This window comes from Epinephelus lanceolatus, chromosome 6, assembly GCF_041903045.1.
Source record: "Epinephelus lanceolatus isolate andai-2023 chromosome 6, ASM4190304v1, whole genome shotgun sequence".
NCBI classification, from domain to species: Eukaryota; Metazoa; Chordata; class Actinopteri; order Perciformes; family Serranidae; genus Epinephelus; species Epinephelus lanceolatus.
The window spans coordinates 47,759,157-47,778,352 of NC_135739.1; the positions used below are offsets into that span (position 1 = coordinate 47,759,157).

The 19,196-nt window shown below is 37.1% G+C and overlaps 2 protein-coding genes across 14 annotated transcripts in view; one reads left to right on the forward strand and one right to left on the reverse strand.

Annotated features, from left to right (window-relative positions):
- ptprfa (protein tyrosine phosphatase receptor type Fa) overlaps window positions 1–19,196 on the forward strand; it is an 888,655-nt gene that overhangs the window by 194,229 nt on the left and 675,230 nt on the right. The gene's annotated exons all lie outside the window — the stretch shown is intronic.
- Window positions 17,227–18,733, reverse strand: LOC144463768 (uncharacterized). Its single transcript, XM_078169162.1, has 3 exons — window positions 18,364–18,733; window positions 18,083–18,190; window positions 17,227–17,854 (listed from the first exon to the last, which is right to left on the reverse strand). Exons 1-3 carry the CDS (start codon window positions 18,620–18,622, stop codon window positions 17,505–17,507), a joined length of 717 nt encoding a protein of 238 aa, XP_078025288.1. The 5' UTR covers window positions 18,623–18,733; the 3' UTR covers window positions 17,227–17,504.

Consider the following 19,196-nt stretch of genomic DNA (forward strand, 5'->3'; position numbering starts at 1 on the left):
TCCTCCTACACCGTTTATCGTATCGGCTTCAGCTCTACCCACGGTGAACAAAACTTCTGAATGACTTTCTCTGGTGATGTCATCAGATTGACGATCGGACCCACGGTTTGGGAATAGGAAGGACTAGTTCGAGAAATTTGCAACCCATCTTAAAGTGCTTGAGCTGTCACCTTGTCTCACTCAACTACATGCTGCTCATTAATTAGCATAACAATGGCTTCACTCTGACAGACACAACCTTGTGTGTGTGTGTGTGTGTGTGTGTGTGTGTGTGTGTGGTTACAATCTTTAAATGACAGATTACAGCAGCAGAATCTCCATTTGAAGCAGCATCTACACATTATATATCAGTGTTTGCCATCTCCCACATACTACTACTAGTCTTTATTACTGATAATACTGTTGCTACTTTTGTGATTATGACTGTTAAATACATATTGTAACGTTCTGTAATCTATTTGTGTCTGCTGCTGTTACTTATATCCTCACAGCAGCCAGTACACATCAATCAAGCTTTCACTAGGTCACATGATTTCAAATGAATATGGATGTGTCATTTGATCATCACACGTCAAAGTTTCATGATGTCACATGGCTTATGTCTGCAACTTATAAGTATAAGCTCACACCACCTTCATAAGAACCCTTTACTTTTTTAAAAATGAACTTGAAAATGAGCGCATTCGTTTGTTGTAAACCCAAGCTCTTCAACAGGTCAAGAGGTTTTAAATTACTTAAAAAATGACCTTAAAAGTATTTCCATTTATTTTCATCAATATTATTTCTCTGAACCCAACTGAATGACCTGGAGGGTTACAACACATTACCTCATTTCAAGTACAAGTCCATAACAGAGTGTTACAGACATTAGAAAAGTATACACATCTTTGAGGAAATGTTACACTCCAAAACTACAAGCTCCTTTGTTTAATCACCACTTTATTCTTTGTAAAAATCATTTTCTTTTATGATGATTTACTCTCCTTTATAATTCATGTTTTATCCATGTTAATGTTTGTTATCCTGTTAAAATGGATATTATGTATTTATATATTCATGTACTTACACCACAATGTGTTACACAACAAACCTGGAGTACTTTCACCACAGACCTTGTCGCACATTATATAATTTCTTAATCATTACAGTGTATTTCATTTCAGTGTGGATGTTTTGCAGGAGACATTTTGTTTCCATAGCTGACATATCACAGTTAAATTTTAGTTAATACATCGGTTGAAAATTAAATACATATTGTAATGTACTGTAATATAAAGTCCCTCTATTGCCAAAAATGACCTTGCGTTCTATTGACATTGCTTGTTTTATCAACATTTCGACTCTTACGAATAATTCGCACTGTCTACGTGAGCTGGAGGCCAACAGCGAGAGTCCGAGGTCCTGCCCAACGCTGCTCGCAGCTTTAATTATTCTTTCTTTCTTTAGTCTTTCTCCCGCCGCCTCTTTGAGCTGGGATTGGACCCCCTAAACATGCTCAAAAACTCACGAAAAATTTAATAAAATGAAAAAATTAACCCCTAAAGTGCCAAAATTGCCTCTCTAGCACCACCTAGGCACACTAAACTGGCCACTGCTGCTCGTAGGAATGTTGTAGAAAGATCAGACCAAAACTGGCTTGTTCTCCCATCAAGACCTACAAATCACGCCCTCTGAAAGTAACATGAGCAAACGTGTCAGCTGTGAGCTAGACATCTTAAAGTTGCGACCAAGATCGAATTTTTGACTCCACAAACATGAAACCTATATGTCTGCGTTCGGGACAAGTGTATCTCTCTGAAGTAACATGAGCAAATGTGGAGAAATTATCAGCTGTGAGCTAGAGTGGAGAGGGGTCTAAAATCATCTGTCTTTAACTGTCTACATGAGCTGGAGGTCGAAACGGCGTGAGTCCAAGGTCCCGCCCAACGCTGCTTGCAGCTTTAATTTACTATTTTGACAATATGCTATTTTATGTGTGTGCAAAGAAAACTATAATAATAGTAATGTTGGAAATAACAACATGCTCTCATCCTCAGTCATCACATATCACTATGTCAGTGGCCTGTCATGTCTACATATTACGTGCAAGGTATCCTCGCAAACAAAAGCACATGGTTAGGTTTAGAAAAAAATATCATGGTTGAAAAGAGTGAAAGTCTGAGGTTTGTTGGACCCATCTGCCCTATAGAAACTTTCCAGCTCTTTATAGAATGTTGTTACTGGTAGCGTTTCACACTGATGCCATCCAGCAGCGTATCAAACCAATGCGAAAGGTGGCTTTTGGTGTCAGGTGTGACGCCAAATTACTAATAAAATAGTGGTATATGATAACTTTGGAATAAGAATGAGCTGCAAACAATGTTCTTACTATAACATGTTATTCCTGAGATCCAGTGTGGTCACCAGTGTAGGCTAGCATCATGGTACACCCCTCAAGATATTTTCTGACATCATTCCATCATTATATTCTGATTGCCTTAGGCCATCGCCAGTAATGATGAATCCTGAATCAGGGCCATTCCTACTGTGGAGGCCCAAACTCCTTGACAAAAATATTAATTTTATGGAAATCTTGTATTGTATATTTAAATAATATGTCTCTAAAATGCTGAAGAAAGTCATGAATGACATTAATGCTGAAAATGTGATCCTTTAGTTACCCAAAAGTCTGCATGTACTTAACAGATCCATAGCAGCAACAAATACATACAGGCACGTAACTGTAAATAGCACGTCCTGATTTTAATTTAGAGGTAAAATTACTGCCTTGCAGTTGCATGCCTTTGCAAAACAGTCAAGTAGCAGTTAGAGTTTATATCGATGTCTGTCAAAACTCATATGTAGCCATGACAGTTGACAATGCTTCATATATTGTTGTTTCTGCAAAAGCTACAAACCCTAAAACATGGATGCTTCACACACAACTTCAACCAGGCAGCACCCAAGAGTAAAGTCACTAATTCAGTATCTGACCAAATGTCTCCCCTTGTGCTCCTGAGATATGATGTTGAATAATGGCCAGAAACTTATTTTGCAGAACATGATGTCACAGTGAAGTTGACCTTTGACCTTTTGGACATAAAATGTCACTTCATCATTGTATCCTATAAGACATCTGTGTGAAATTAAAAATTCATTTCTGAAGAGGGAAGGTGGATCATAATTGTAGTAAAACAAGACAGTTCTCTTTTCTTAATATGTAACGTATATGGTCAAAATGAGATAGCCCAAGCTAAAACTATGTTTAATCAAATTTATTCCAAATTAAATAGTTTACAGGAAAAATATAAAGATGCACATCTGATCCTTGGAGGGGACTTCAGTGATGCTCCAGATGATACGGTAGACAGAATCCCGGAAAAAGTTTTCTACAATTCACAATTTAAAGCCATTCTTTATCTAAGTGAAAAATTATCAGTTACAGATGCTTGGCGTTTTTTTTAACCCAAATTATGAAGAATTTACCTGGAGTAATTCAAGATGTACACAGCAGTCTAGAATAGATTTGTGGTTAACCTCCCCCTCCTGCCTGCAATACATATCTGAAGTTTCACACTGTTTCGCTCATTTATCAGACCATAAAATGATCACTATACTTCTGGTGGATTCAAAAGAAAATAATAAATTGCGCGGATACTGGAAACGAAATAATAATTTACTTAAAGATAAAACCTTTCAGGATTCAGTTAAATTAATGGCACAAGATATTTTTAATCAAAAGGATTTGAATGGTATCCAGAAATGGGAATATTTCAAATTTAAGATTAGAGAAAAGGCTATTAAACGAAGTAAAGACATAAAAAACGATAGTAATGAACAAGAAAAGGCAATCATGGATAACTTGAATGTTTTATTGAACAAAGAAAATCTTTCAGAAGATGAAAAAGTAAAATTAATGCAACTCCAGAGTGAAATAGATAAACTGTATGTAGATGCTGCTAAAGGAGCCTTTATACGATCCAGGGCCAGATGGTTAGAAAATGGCGAAAAAAAACACCAGCTATTTCTTTGCATTGGAAAAACGTAACTATAAAAGAAACAATATTTCCTCTCTACAAATCAACAACTATGTTAGTACTAATCCCAAGGAAATAGCTGAACATGCACAGTCTTTCTATAAAGAATTGTATACATCCAAATTTGAACCATTATCCTGTAATGAATTCTTAGATAAAGTCAAAGAATATATTCCTACCATCTCTGATTTTATACTGAATCTCTGAATTTAAATCCAATTGTGAAAAACCATTTTTGAATTGTGAAGTTGTGGTGGCTTTGAAACATGAAAATCAGAAAATCCCCTGGGATTGATGGTTTAACTACTGAATTTTACTTATGCTTCTGGGATATTATTGAAGCCCCACTGGAAATGTATAGAGAATGTATCGATAAGGAAGAAATGTCAACAACAATGAAACAAGGAATAATTAGCTTGATACCCAAGTCTAACAAAGATCCTTTATCAATAGAAAACTGGAGACCGATCACCCTTTTAAATGTAGATTATAAGCTGTTTGCACTTGTTTTTGCTAAACGCTTGAAAAGTAATCTAGCGGAAATTATAAATGAAACCCAAACAGGTTTTATGGCTAATCGCCATATTAGTAACAATATAAGACTAGATCTTCTAGATTATTCAGAATATGTAGAATCACAAGCAATTATTGTATTTCTCGACTTCTATAAAGCATTTGATATAGTCAAACACCCATTTATATATAAAGCTTTGAACTTATTTGGCTTTGGGGAAAAATTCATTTCAGTAGTTAAAATGTTATACAAGGACATCAATAGTAACTTAACTAATAGATTTCCTGTTAATAGATCAGTGCGTCAAGGCTGTCCAATTTCTCCTTTTTTATTTTTAACTGTTGTGGAATTATTGTCATTACAGGTTTTGAACAGTCCCAATATACAAGGTCTTTCTATTTTTCAAAAAGAAATTCGAGTTTCACAACTGGCAGATGACACAGCCTTGTTTTTAAGAGACAAAAATCAAATTGGACCAGCTTTACATTTAATTAATGTGCTCTCTAGAGCTTCAGGCTTACATCTCAATATAAGAAAATGTGAAATTTTAAGTCTATTTGATACAGATGATGAACACATTTGCAACATACCAGTAAAGAAAACTGTTAAATATTTGGGTATTGATGTAACTAAAGATATGCTTACCAGACAACAACTTAATTTCCTTCCTAGACTAAAAAAGACAAAAAATATTATGAATATGTGGCTACAACGTGATTTATCCATTTTTGGAAGAATTCTCTTAACTAAAGCTGAAGGCATCTCTAGACTTGTTTATCCCGCCTTGTCTTTGTATGTCCAAGATTCAACAGCTAAAGAAATTAACACCGTACTTTCTAATTTTGCTTGGAAAAACCGACACCATTACCTAAAAAAAGATATACTTTCTGGGCCCAGAAAAGAAGGAGGATTTGAATGACTGAATTTTATTGACTTAAACAATACATTCAAAATAAAGTGGATTAAACATGGTCTTACAACACCAAACTCCATCTGGTATTTTATTCCACATAATATTGCTAAAAAATTGGGAGGCCTTCATTTTCTACTCACCTGTAATTACAAGTATTACCAATAACGTTATCTAAATTTTTTCAACAGGCTCTCCTTGCATGGAAATTATGTTACACACATAACTTTTCCCCACACAAAACTATCATATGGAATAATGGTGATATAACTGTGGGGAAAAAATCTATTTTCAAGCAGAATTGGTTTGACAAAGGTATAACATTTGTAAATGATTTATTCGACACCAGCGGTTTACTGCTTAGTTATGAGCGTTTCCTTCTCATCAAATCCATTCCTGTAACAAGTAAAGAATTTAACTCGGCCTGTCTCACCTAATGAAGTGTCACCTACAATTCCAAGAAGTACTTAGGATAGAATCTCTGTTATTTGTAAATGGTCTAGATTTTATGGATCGTAAGTGTAACAATAAACACAAACGTAATGCACTCTATGAAAAAAGGAAAATTAGTCCCAGAGGGAAAGCTTTTTGGAATAACAACTTAACTGACATTGACTGGCAGAGAGCTTGGCTTTTACCATACAAATTCTGCATTAACAATAAAATTAAACAAGTGCACATCAAAATTTTACACAATATATACGTAACTAACTCTTACCTATCTGAATTTTTAGACATTGAAAACAATTGTACCTTCTGTAATAATGAGGTTGAATCCATATCCCATTTATTTTATCAATGTTCATACTCGCTTAACTTCTGGTCTCAGATTGAGAGATATGTACTGTGTAAAACTAAAAATATTATCAAAATTGACTGTAAAAGTGTCATTGTTTATTTTGACCACAAGAATGATAAAACAGAATTTATTGTTAATGTACTGATTTTGTTTGGTAAATTTCATATCCACAAATGTAGATTCTTGAAAGTAATCCTTAATTTCATCAGATATTTGCTGGAATTTGTTGAATATATTAAAATGCTAGATTTTATTAATGCAACAAAAAGTAACAAAACTGTCAATATATATAGAGAACTTTTTGAAGAAGAATAATGTAACCCTTTTCCTTTTGCAATGATAAAGTTTTGTTTTTAATGCATTTTATATGTGAGTCCCACTTTTTATTTATTTTTGTTCTTAAATTTTACGTTTTTATTACTGCATTCGATCTTGAATTGTTTTCTTGTACCCCTTGATTGAACTGCTTGTTGAGCACTTGTCTGCTTGTTTTGTACATGCAGTTTTCTGAAATAAAGTTTGTTTAAAAAAAAAAAAAACATTTGTGTGAAATTTGATTGTAAATCCATAATTGATCATGCCTCTCGGGGCCTTATCATCTCTCAAAACATTACTTCACTGTCTCAATCATCTACGGATTTCTTTCAAGCGGACTACTGGCAGCCTTGCAGCTGACTAGCCTAGCCCAGTCTGCTTTAGCTTGGTGGCTAAGCTAACAGATCACTTCAACAACAAATAATCATGGCTGTGTGTGGATAATATCAGGAAGCATTCTCACAGCTGAAAGACAAAATCAGTTGGCTGAGGATGGAACTCGCGAAAAAGGATAAACCAATTCAGGGTTTCTCCGCTATTGCCACAGTGCAGGCCAAACATATCTTGGCCTTGGGCTCTTCCTGCTGTGGCAACCACAGTACTGTCTTGCCTCTGTCACCTGAGTGCCCATCCACTATCCCCTACCATGATGAAACCCTTCCATACACAGCTCAGCCAGCCCCATGTCATCACTGCTCCCTATGTCAATCACGATTGAACACTAACTCTGAAACTTTTGTCCATCATCAAAGTTTAGAAACAGGTTCGATTTTCTACGTTTTTTGCATCCATCAGACACATTTAGAGAGCTGTTTGACCAAGAATCAGTGAAGAAAATGTGCCGACATTCATAACAAGACCGAGGAATGGGTCAAACAGTATTGTTTCATAACTCAGATAGCTTATGTTCAACAGCTATATTCAGGTGGATGATGATGACGAGGAGGAGGAGGAAGTGGACCGCACACACAGACAGAGACAAATCAGTGTGGAGACAGAGAGACAGACAGAGGACAGCTCAGCCCCCTCATGCAACTGCGGTACCAAATACCAGACACGGGGAGAGAGAGTGGTGACAGATAAATAACTCCAGGGGAGAGAAGCAAGAGAGAATATTTCGAATTTTTGCAACACATAGAACAATAAAACACATTAGACTCAATGTGCAAGGTTTCTGTGTGTTAGTTAGTGTGTTTCTGATTTAAAAAATGTATCCAAAATAAAGGGACTCAGTGTGCAAAGGCCTTTATAACAAGCCAGGACCCCTCACCAATCAGCTGCAAGGACTTCAAAAAAATTATTTTTAGACAACGCTGAAAATATCAGACTGAATATATTTCCCTCTAATAAGGCTACTGCTGCTCCACACAAGTTCAACAGCATTTGGTATTTTTCTGCCCATTTCTCTGTCCCAACTTGATAAAATCATTATTTATTTATTTATTTATTAATTCTGTTACACTATACTCGGTACACGTACACATAACTTTAAACTGTTGATTATATGAATTTCTGAATTCTCTGTAGGCCATAAACATAGCACAAAGGGAATTTACAGTACAAGAGCCACAAGGAAGGTTGTAGTGGAGAAATAAAATGTAGGTATGTAGATTCTTAGTGGACAGGTATTGTGGTTTCTGTTCATCAAACTTCAATTTTATCTTGACCATCAGTAAATCTATACTGTCTAATCTGGCGATCTGTACCAAATTTCATGGCAATCCATCCCAGTCTCACTACAAAGTCAACGAAAAGTGGTGCTTGGTGAGTGACTTCTCATGTCAGACAGACGAAAAAAGCCCTCTTTTATTTTAGTTTTATTTTTTATTTATTGTTTATTTTTACAGGGACAGCGCACAATTAAAAGTAATTGCACCAGAGTTAGTTGGCAGCTAGTTTACATCTGTTGTCCCTGGGCAGGTAGACAAAAAATACAACAACCTCAAAACAACAAATCCATAAATACAATAACAAAACAATTATGTAAAAATCCATCGGGGTGAGATAAAATCAGTATGATAAATACAATGAATGCATTCAAGGCAACCATTGGTGGTGACATTTTTGTGCTGACTTTAGCCAGAGCTTGATGCCGGTCTTAAACACTGCAAGGCTTCCTGAGTCTTTGATGTTTGTGGGCATGGAATTCCACTTCCTTATTACTTTAACCAAGAAAGCTGATTGACCAAAAGCTGTCCTTCTGAACTGCGGCACCCAGTCATCCCAAGTAGATGCTCTAGTCCTGCTGGCACTGCCACTGCTGGGGTAGGACAGGCATCCTTTTAAGGGCAGGGGGTGCGAGATTATGAATAATTTTAAACATCAGGCATGCGTCAGAGTAAAATAAGAAGTTATCAAAGTCAAGAAAATTATATTATTTCAGGATATTACAGTGATGATAATCCTTTGGTTTTTTTATCTATTACTTTTAGGATTTGTTTATAAAGTGAGTACATGGGCTTCAGTGTAGTCACACCGGTCTGTGACCAAGTTGTTATGCAGTAAGACAGATGGGGAAAGATCATAGTATGTACAAAAAGTTTTGCAGTCGACGGAGACAACTGGTGCCTAATGCTCTTAAAATTATTCAGATTAAACTTAACATTTATGATGACCCTACTAACTTGTTTTTTGAAGGACAAGTTTGTGTCAATTACAATGCCTAGATATTTAACATGTGTCACACATTTGATGACCTCACCATTAATTAAAATATCAGGGTTAACTAAATTATTGATTCTCGCTGTGAAATACATACAAACTGTTTTGCTTACATTGAGGGTTAAGCATGAATTTGCGAGCCAGTCTGACACCTTGCTCATTGCAGCTCTCAGCTTGGTTGCAGCATCCTCTTTAGATCTTGCATGGGTGAAATTCACAGTATCATCAGCATGCATTTGGGTGCTAACATCTGGACATACTTAAGGAAGATCATTAATATATAAACTAAATAAGATTGGTCCTAAAACAGACCCTTGGGGGACCCCTACTGTACAATTAGCAAATGAGGAACACATATCACACACTCTTGTACATTGTTTCCTCTGATTTAAGTAGGACTCCAGCCAGGTCAAGGTACTGACAGACAAATTGAATTTAGAAAGTTTAGAAAGTAAAATGTTATAGTTAACTGTGTCAAATGCCTTCTTAAAATCTAAAAACACGGCTCCAACAACACCACCTTTATCGAGATAACTGATTTGTTCGACAAAAAAAACAATTTTCTGTTTCTGCCGAATGATACTTTTGGAAACCAAATTGCATTGGGTGTAGAGTAAGTTCACCTTCATTTAAATGACAGACTAACTGATCACAAACAACCTTTTCTGCAATTTTAGAAGCTATTGGGAGGATACTAATGGGTCTATAATTTGATGGGATAGTCCTTTCACCAGATTTAAAAACTGGAGTCACTACTGCAGTCTTCCAGGAGGAAGGAAAATATGAATTTGTTATTGATAAATTTATTAGATGAGTTAAAGGCTTACACAGCATTGATTTATAGTTTTTAAAGAACCTTGCATCAATATCAAAGACATCGGTCCGTGTATCATTAGTTCATTTCATTTTCAATTTAAAATCAAAAATCAAAAAACGAAAAAAACTGTTTGTTTTTCATTATTTGTTTAATAATCAAATTCAAAAATACAAAAAAACGGTTTGTTTTTCTTATTTTTGATTTTATGCTCACATCAAAAATAGCAAATCGAAAAATGGGCCACGATTTAAATTTGATTTTGATTTTTCATTTGATCCAACTTGCGTGACCCAGAACTATTTTCTACGGAAGCGCATTGCATTCACTGGATAAAAAAACAAACAAACAAAAAACATCTACAACGTTACAGCAGCCTACAAGCATGCTGTGTCAATAAATCAGCTCAGACACTGTTAGAAATGTAGTATTTAACCTAATAACATCATGCTACAGCAGCAATAACATCAGGGTTAGTCAAATGGCTCTAGCTCTCCCGGTAAATGTCATAAACTCTGGACACATTTTCCCTGTATGTTGGCATGATAATGGCCGCATTTCCCAGATTGCTCTTAGCTTAAGAAGATCTTTCACTAAGAAGGAGTTGTAAGATCGAGCTGACCCACTCCAGACTGTCATATGTAACTTCATTATTTATGCTGCTCAGAAGCACACAAAAAATGCATTTTTGATTAATTTCCGAGAAGTTATGATAAAATAAAAAAATATTACAGACTATAGTATACTAGTGGAAACTTTTTTTATTGATACTCCTCCTCTCTGACATACTAACAACACACACACACACACACACACACACACACACACGCATACACACATTGAACACGCGATTGAATGAATGAACATTGGAAGCGGTTCAGCCGCAGTCCCGCCGGCTGGCGCGGTCACTGTTGAGATTATTGACCGTATGAATGTTTTTTTTTTTTCAAATAAATATTTGGAAATGAAAATGTATGCTTTGGTGTACTTTTACAGAGTTTTGCGATATGTATAGCCTACCTGTATGTATCAAAATGTATAATTTTCAGCAGCAGTCTGTGTGACCGCTGCCGCAGTCAGAAGTCTAGTGTGTTTCATTTTTGTAACTTAAAGGCCTCAGAAAACATACAAGTAGTTACTTTCAAGAAAAGTCATAGGAAGAGAAGCTTATAGGTCTTATCTAAACAGAGGTATTTGCATTATAAAAACCCAAACGGTCTGTCAGACCGTTGTGGCAGTTCTAGTGTTAACAGTCTTCTTAGCACCAAACATTCACAGATCCAGCCGCGGCAGGCACATTAATATTACTAAGCAAGGAGATGTTAAAACAGTGCGCACTGTATATATTTTGATCTATTTTATACTTCAGATTTATATTGTTTGGCATTAATTGGTGACAGAAAAGAACGAATTTCATTCTGCAGGGAAACGCGTGTCCTTACTGTGCAACCTGAATCTTGAATCTATGTTTTATGAAGACCCTGTGTGCGCTCAGAGCTGTGGCACAAGTTACGCACCGAAATCTGGCGGAAGAAAAATAGCCTAATAATAAGACGAAAAATAAGTATGCGTGTGACTTATGCGCTGAGGAAGTGGTGAGTGATCGATATGCCTGACATCGATTGATTTAGTCTCAGCACCGCGGTAGTGGCCAGCTCCTGTTAAGAGCTTCTGAAAGAGAGATCTCAAGTAAAATTTTAAATGGATGCAGAAAGTGAAAAGAAAGCCATAGCCTAATTTAAAAAGTTGAAAATGCATTTAATCTCTGATTCAATTTGAAAGCTATTTCTCAAGACAAGTTCTGTAATTACCTTGTCCGCTTTCATTCTGTGTATATCTTAACAGGAGCTGGCCACTACCGCGGTGCTGAAACTAAATCAATCGATGTTAGGCAAATCAATCGCCCACCACTTAATCAGCGCATAAGTCTTTATAATTATTTTTCTTCCGCCAGATTTCGGTGCATAACTTGTGCCACAGCTCTGAGTGCACATAGGGTCTTCATAAAACATAGATTCAAGATTCAAAATACACAGTAAGGACATGTGTTTCCCTGCAGAATGAAATCTTTTCTGTCACCAATTAATGCTAAACAATATAAATCTGAAGTATGAAATAGATCAAAATATATACGTTGCGCACTGTTGTAACATCTCCTTGTTTAGTGTAAATACTCTGTCGTAATTTACAATATATACACATTATAATAAAGATATATAAGGTGTCTAATTTTTTTTTTATCCAGTGAATGCAATGTGCTTTCATAGAAAATAGTTCCGGGTCACGCAAGTTGGATCAAATGAAAAATCAAAATCAAATTTAAATCGTGGCCCATTTTTCGATTTGCTATTTTTGATGTGAGCATAAAATCAAAAATAAGAAAAACAAACCGTTTTTTGTATTTTTGAATTTGATTATTAAACGAATAGTGAAAAAACAAACCATTTTTTCATTTTTTCATTTTTGATTTTAAATTGAAAACACAGACCGACATCCTTAGACTTTGATGCTTTTAAGCAATCAAGCACTTTACATTACTGAAGATTCTGAGACGTTTTCAATTGTGAAAACAGGAGATTCATTATTTGCAGGTTCAAGAGCTCTTGATCTTACATCAAAATTCTTGGCCAAACACTGTACTGAATTCACAAAGAATGAATTAAAGATTGTAGCTATTTGTTCTTTATCTTCAATCACTTTTGATTGTTCCTTTATTGCCCAATTTTGAATTGATTTTCCCTCCTTTGTGATTTTATTGATATTTTCCCAAATTAATTTACTATTTCCTTTAGACTCATTGATTAGTTTAATAAAATAATCAGCTTTGGCCAGTCTCAGTTTTTTTTACTACTTTGTTTCGCAATTCCTGAAATTTTCTCTTATCATGTGGTAATCCAGATTTAAGGGCTGCCTTTAATTTATCCTCAAATGAGCTAACTAAGTTTTTGGGTATAACAATGAAAAATCTTTTACCCCCTTGTCTGTATAAGAATTGATGTTTTGTCAGTTTTCTTACATTTAAGGTCAGATTATAATCTGACATACCAGTTACCAGATTAAAAGATTTTGTGATTCTTTCAGGTTTGTTACAAAAAATAAGATCTATCTGTGTTTGTGATAACTGAGTAACCCTGGTTGGTCCTTGAATTATTTGTGTGAGATTATACTGATCTAATATACTTTTGAGTTTTTTCCTGTTTGCTTTCTCAGCCCAATTTATATTAAAATCACCTAATACAATTAACTCAGTTTTGGTACCAATTTCCTTTAATAAGGATTTCAGTTTGTCAAAGAAAGTGTTATTAGAGTTAGGGGGTCGGTACAGGCCAGCATCAGTGAAAGACATTTAGGGGACAATATAATAGAGATGGCAATGCTTTCCATGTCTTGTAAAGAATTGAGATATACTTCTTCACATTTAAAATGATCTCAAACATACATGAGGACGACTCCTCCTCTGCCTAATTTCCTATCTTTTCTAAAAACATGATACCGAGATATAGCAAAAGTAGTTCTTGGTGATGACTCAGTTAACCATGATTCTGAAAGGAAAAGAAAGTCCAAGTTCGATTCAGTCAGCAAACTTTCAAGCTGCTCAGTCTTTGACATAATGCTTCTAATATTCAAATGTCCACCAAGCAATCCTTTTGACTTTTTTCTTTTGTCTTTTGACTTTAGCCTGATTTACTGGTTGAAAGAGTTCAAATTTCCTCTTTACTGTTGTTATATGTAGCCTGGTCATAAAATGAGACGACCTGACACAGAAACTACTTTTTGTGGGTCTTTACTCCCCAACTGCCAGAAATCAGCAGCTTTAATTTATTTAATTTTGGAGACAACAGACAAAACAAAAAAAACAGCTTTGGGCTTGTTTTTCTAACATAAAGCAAATATGTCTCACCACACTTTCCCTAACAAGAGCTTAATGCCGTCTCTCAACGCTAAACCATTTTAACAACAGTGTCAGCAACATCAAAAAGTGCTATCAAGGCAACAGTGGTATCCAAAGACAACAGTAGTGGCTCAGTCCTGAGTAAAAGTAAATAAAAAGAATAAACACAAATAAATACTCTTCTTGAACCACATAACACACAGTCACTTTCAATCAGGAACATACACAATACACAGTCGGTTGAAATAATCAGCATACAAGGACATGACCACATCTATCATACATGCGTACATTAACAGCACTCACGCTGTCCCGCTGTTCAGTTTTCCCTAGGCGCAGTGGGGTTCACACACACACATTAAGGACACATTCGGCGGACTACAGACATCGGCAAAAATACAAAATTATCCTCCATCAGTTATAGGCTACAACATAGTTACACTCTTATCCATAGGTACAAGTGACTATTTCTGTATCTTAGCTGTGTTTACCTGGATATTTCCTTATAAAAGTGCAGGAACACACACACACAAACTACCGGTAACCTCCCAATTTTCTTGTTCTAGTCCCGCGACAGCTACGCCAGGTACGAGATCTGCCAGGAAGCAGCTCTTAAAGCAACAGTGAGCATGGTTACATGCGCACAATAATCAGATAACTGGGAATAATCAGGTAATGGTAATAATCTGATCTGACGTGTTTACATGCACTTTAGTAATGCGATAATCAGAAAACCCTGGTTGACATGATTCAGTCCGTTAGTCGGATTTCTGTCCAAGTACATGACGTAAAACTCAAATGTCCTGTTACAGTAGGTGGTCGTAATGCACCTTAACGCTGGTTGCCACTCGCCACAACACCGAAAAGAAGAACAAGAAGAAGAAACTTCCTGTTAATTTCAAAACATCCTGTCTTCTTCACCATGGCAACGCTACAGAAAGAAGAATATGGAGGCGACGCTAACGGCCAGGGTTGTCCTTATGTGGGAGCTGTTAAGCCTGCAAAATAGGCTACACACTGCTGCTCCATGAGGAGAAAACGACGATGGGCTGTCATTCAGCAAGCATCTGCCCTTGGTCTCAGTGTGATGGGTCCTCCACTCCTACCAAAACACCGTGCTTGCTGGATGCGCGTCCAGAGCAAGGACTGGTGGGAGAGAGTGGTCCTCAAGGAATTCTCAGATCCAGAATGGAGAGAGAATTTCAGGATGTCTCGGAGAGCATTTGTGAAACTGTGTGATCTGATGAAGGATGTCATGAGCCCCGATGAGACGACAGTACGTCCCCCTGTACCTCTGGAAATGCGAGTGGCAATTGCTCTGTACAAACTCGGTAGCTGCGGCTGGTGGCGAATCAGTTTGGTGTCCACAAGTCGACCGTCATGAAGTTTGTGTACATGTTTTGTAAAGGCATGGTGACACAACTCATACAACACTTCATCAAAGTCCCAACCCTCGAAGAAGCCTGCGCCATAGCCCAGCGGTTTGAAGACAAGTTCCACATCCCTCAAATAATCGGATGTGTTGATGGAACCCACATCCCTATCCTGGCGCCCAGTGATGGTTACAGGGACTTTGTCAACAGAAAAGGATGGGCATCTTATGTACTGCAGGGCATCGTTGATGACAAGTATTGGTAAGTTTAGATAGTCACTATGCTGTTTTTATGCTTTCATTTTCATTTTCATTTCTATTGGATCTCCATTAGCAGCAGCACAGTAGCATAGCTATACTTCCTGGAGTCCATAAATACAGTTATATTAGCAACACATTCCGAGTCTCATATAAACATAAACACCTATTAATCTAATCACATACATTATATAATCACACACATACTCACAACACCAAAACAAAACAAGACGTACAAAAAATATACATAATTAAATCAAAATCAGTATTAGATGCAAAGGAAGACAATATTTCCTACAGTAACATACAAAGTATTCAAAAATAATATCACACATAAACAGAGGCAAGGCAAGAAAACAGGCAAGTAGTATATTAAATTAAATTACTGCTCCTGCAACATTTGTAAATACTGTTTATGTATTTATATATAGTGGTGTACGAGGTACTCGAATCCTTTACTTAAGTAAAAGGACTGAAAATACTCAATTACAAGTTAAAGTCCAGCATGAAAACATCTACTTAAGTTAAAGTACAGAAGTATTATCAGCAAAATGTACTTAAAGTATCAGATGTAAAAGTACTCATTATGTAGACACAGCAATAAATGTCAATAAATATTGAAGTAGTTTAGTAGGTAATATTATTCTGTGTTGTTCTTATGACAGCTTTTGGAGTGCTAGCTGCAAGGTCCCTGGAAGTGCCCATGATGCTACGGTGCTCAGGGAATCTCAGTTGTTCAAGAAGGCACACCTTCTTCCCAAGGTATGTATGGGCACACAGTGAGTGCATACATCCCACATAATCATGGTTAATGTGCTGGAGTAGAGCTACAAAAGAAAAAATCAATCTGTCCAAATGTTTTGTATTTACTTATCATATCTGTGAAAACAAATCCAAGCCCTGTGGAAAAAAGTAACTGAAACTACCTTGCTCTTTCCGAAAGGAAGCTGTTATAGTTATCCTCAACTCACTGTACTGTGTCTGTCATGCTTTACAGCATGTTCGGGACATCAGTGGAACACCTGTCAATTTTTTTGTGCTTGGTGACCCAGCTTACCCCCTGTTGGAATGGCTCATGAAAGGGTATACCCACACTTCTGCTCTCACCCCTCAGGAAGAGTCCTTCAACATCTACCTCAGTGCTGCTAGGATAGCAGTCGAGATTGCATTTGGGAGGTTGAAGTCAAGATGGCGGGTTCTTCTTAAGTGGAGTGTGCTCTGCACAATTTCTGTGAGAGAGAAGATGAGATTCTCAACCCAACCTGGATGGAAGAGGCAGCTTCCATGGAGAGAACCAGGCCCCAGCCTGCAGCACGGCCACACCTTCCATCACGCAGTGCAGATGAAGCTGTTAGGAGAGTCCTCACACAGTATGATGGCCAGCAATTTCCCACTTCGTATGCAAGAACTATGAGAAGTGACTGGCCTACTGTTTTTGCTTTGACTTGACACTTTTGACACTGCTATTAGTTTGAACACAATTGTGTGTTATTTATTAAAACATATTATTATTATTATTTAGTAAAACAGTAAAACATTTGTTTAGTATTTACAAACATGTGACATGTAATAAACAATGCTCACTGAGCACATGTCTAACTTGAATGAACAAGTGTCATTGGTTTGCAAAACTTTTATTTACCTCTGTAGTACATATTTATACATAATATATAATGAAAACAAAATATACATGCTACCAACTGCTTTCATAATAGTAAAAAAATATATATATGTATAAGAAAACTTCCTGTGCACTCAGTGTAAACAGAGGTTCTCTGTGCAATACGGCTGTCACAGTTTAAACAGTGCTAACAGTAACGCACTGTGCTTTTTAAAGTATGAAAAGTCCTGTGTACTCACAGTGTAAACAAAAGTCATCTGTGCAATAGCACTTTTAGTGTAAACAGAGGTACTGTGTGATGTAGGTAAACAGAAGTATTCATAAAACTGAAACTACAGGGACTGGTAGAACATTGCATCACCTGAGTCGTCATTATTTGGTGGCTTTGGGGTAGATGTGTAGTTTGGAAGACGATATAACGTTGTGTAAGGATGGGGGCTGTACATTTGTGGGGGTATCGGAGGCATCAATCGCTGGAGACCATCCAGCATAAGGGTTACAGCCTGTTCTGTGGTCTGTGCATTGGACTCCATCAGGGATGACATGAACTGGTCGTCCCGCTCTTGTTGTTGTCTCATCTGGTTTGCCATCCACGCTTGGTGCTGGTGCTGCAGCCTCTCAAGGTTCTCACTGTGTTGTTGAGCACTCCTTCTGGGCCTTTTAACCTGTCTGGTTGTCGGACCTGGCACAAGGAAAGTAAGTTAGGCTGGCAGGCTTATTACTATAAGAAAGAAGCATCACACTAACAGTTACACACACTCTCTCTCTCTCTCTCTCTCTCTTTCCCCCTCTCCCCCCCCCCCCCTTTCTCTTCCCTCTCTCTCTGTCTCTCTTTCCCTGTATTTTTAAACTTTGAAACAGGTTAATTTGACCCACAACATAACAGGAGGGTCAATAGCAATTTGTATACCTGGTTGCTGGGGTGCTGAGTGTGGCTGGTCAGCTTCTTGAGTCTTGAATGACTCGCTATTCTCCATTTCATCCTCTGGGTCCTCTGTGACTACTGTATCACTTGTTGCTGAAAGGGAAACACAAACGTTCTTACACTTCTTATGTGCGGATGACACACACACACACATATATATATATATATATATATGTCTTATGACATTAACGTTAACATAATTCAATGTGTGAGTCTGTTCTCTCCATCGAGGGGAGACAAAATTAACCGCGGCTATTCATGCCTACCTGGTGATGATATGGACGAAGCTGCATTGTCCCCTTGGCCTGGAGTAGGGTCGTCAGCAAAGCCCACATCTACTCCACTGTCTGTGGTTGATAAGGGTCTGTGACCCAAAAGTTCGTCCAGAGCATCAAAAAACACGCATGTCCCGGGATCGGACCCACTGCTGCTGTTCTGTCGTATAGCTTTGTAGTAAGATAGCCTGAGTGATTTCCAATGGCAGCGTATTTGTTCAACGGTTCTTGTGAAACCCATCTCTGCCATTTTCGCCGACACCTTCTTTAGTGTGTCACAGTTTTGATATTTTCTCCCGTTGAGGAGTTGGAGAATGTTGGGTTTTGACTTTTGTTAATTTTGCTGATACTCCCATCTCCGCTGCTGCTGCTACTAGCCATTTTTGTTGTCATCTGTTGTACGTCACATCCGTTTTCTACAACTGTTCACACATGCGCAGATGTAAAAGAACGAAAGATACCAGATTAATGGTATACATGCACCGAATAGAACGGATTATTGGGGAAAAAAGATAGGTGTGTTTATCCAATTTCTCATAATCCGATAATGGCTTTTATCTGATAAAGCCTATCGGATTATGCTGTTTACATGACCACTTGCATAATCAGGTAACTCCAGAAATCAGATAATGATTGGTTTATTTGTGTGCATATAAACAGGCTCAGTGTCACCTCAGCAGGATAACCAGTTTCCTACATATGAAATGATGTGACAGATAAAATAGGATGAAAACAAAAATAAACAGTCACTATAACACTTCAGCATCAGTTATGCGACGGGAACAGCTCAAAACACTGTCTGCCTATAGTTCACCTGGCTACAT

What these genes read in the sequence shown, in the direction of transcription:
- LOC144463768 (XM_078169162.1), bottom strand. Translation starts at nt 18,622, where the DNA reads ATGGCAGAGATGGGTTTCACAAGAACCGTTGAACAAATACGCTGCCAT. An exon ending in TTCGTCCATATCATCACCAG is followed by an intron (nt 18,191 to 18,363) that starts GTAGGCATGAAT and finishes TTTCCCTTTCAG; the next exon opens with CAACAAGTGATACAGTAGTC. An exon ending in CTCAGCACCCCAGCAACCAG is followed by an intron (nt 17,855 to 18,082) that starts GTATACAAATTG and finishes TCCTTGTGCCAG; the next exon opens with GTCCGACAACCAGACAGGTT.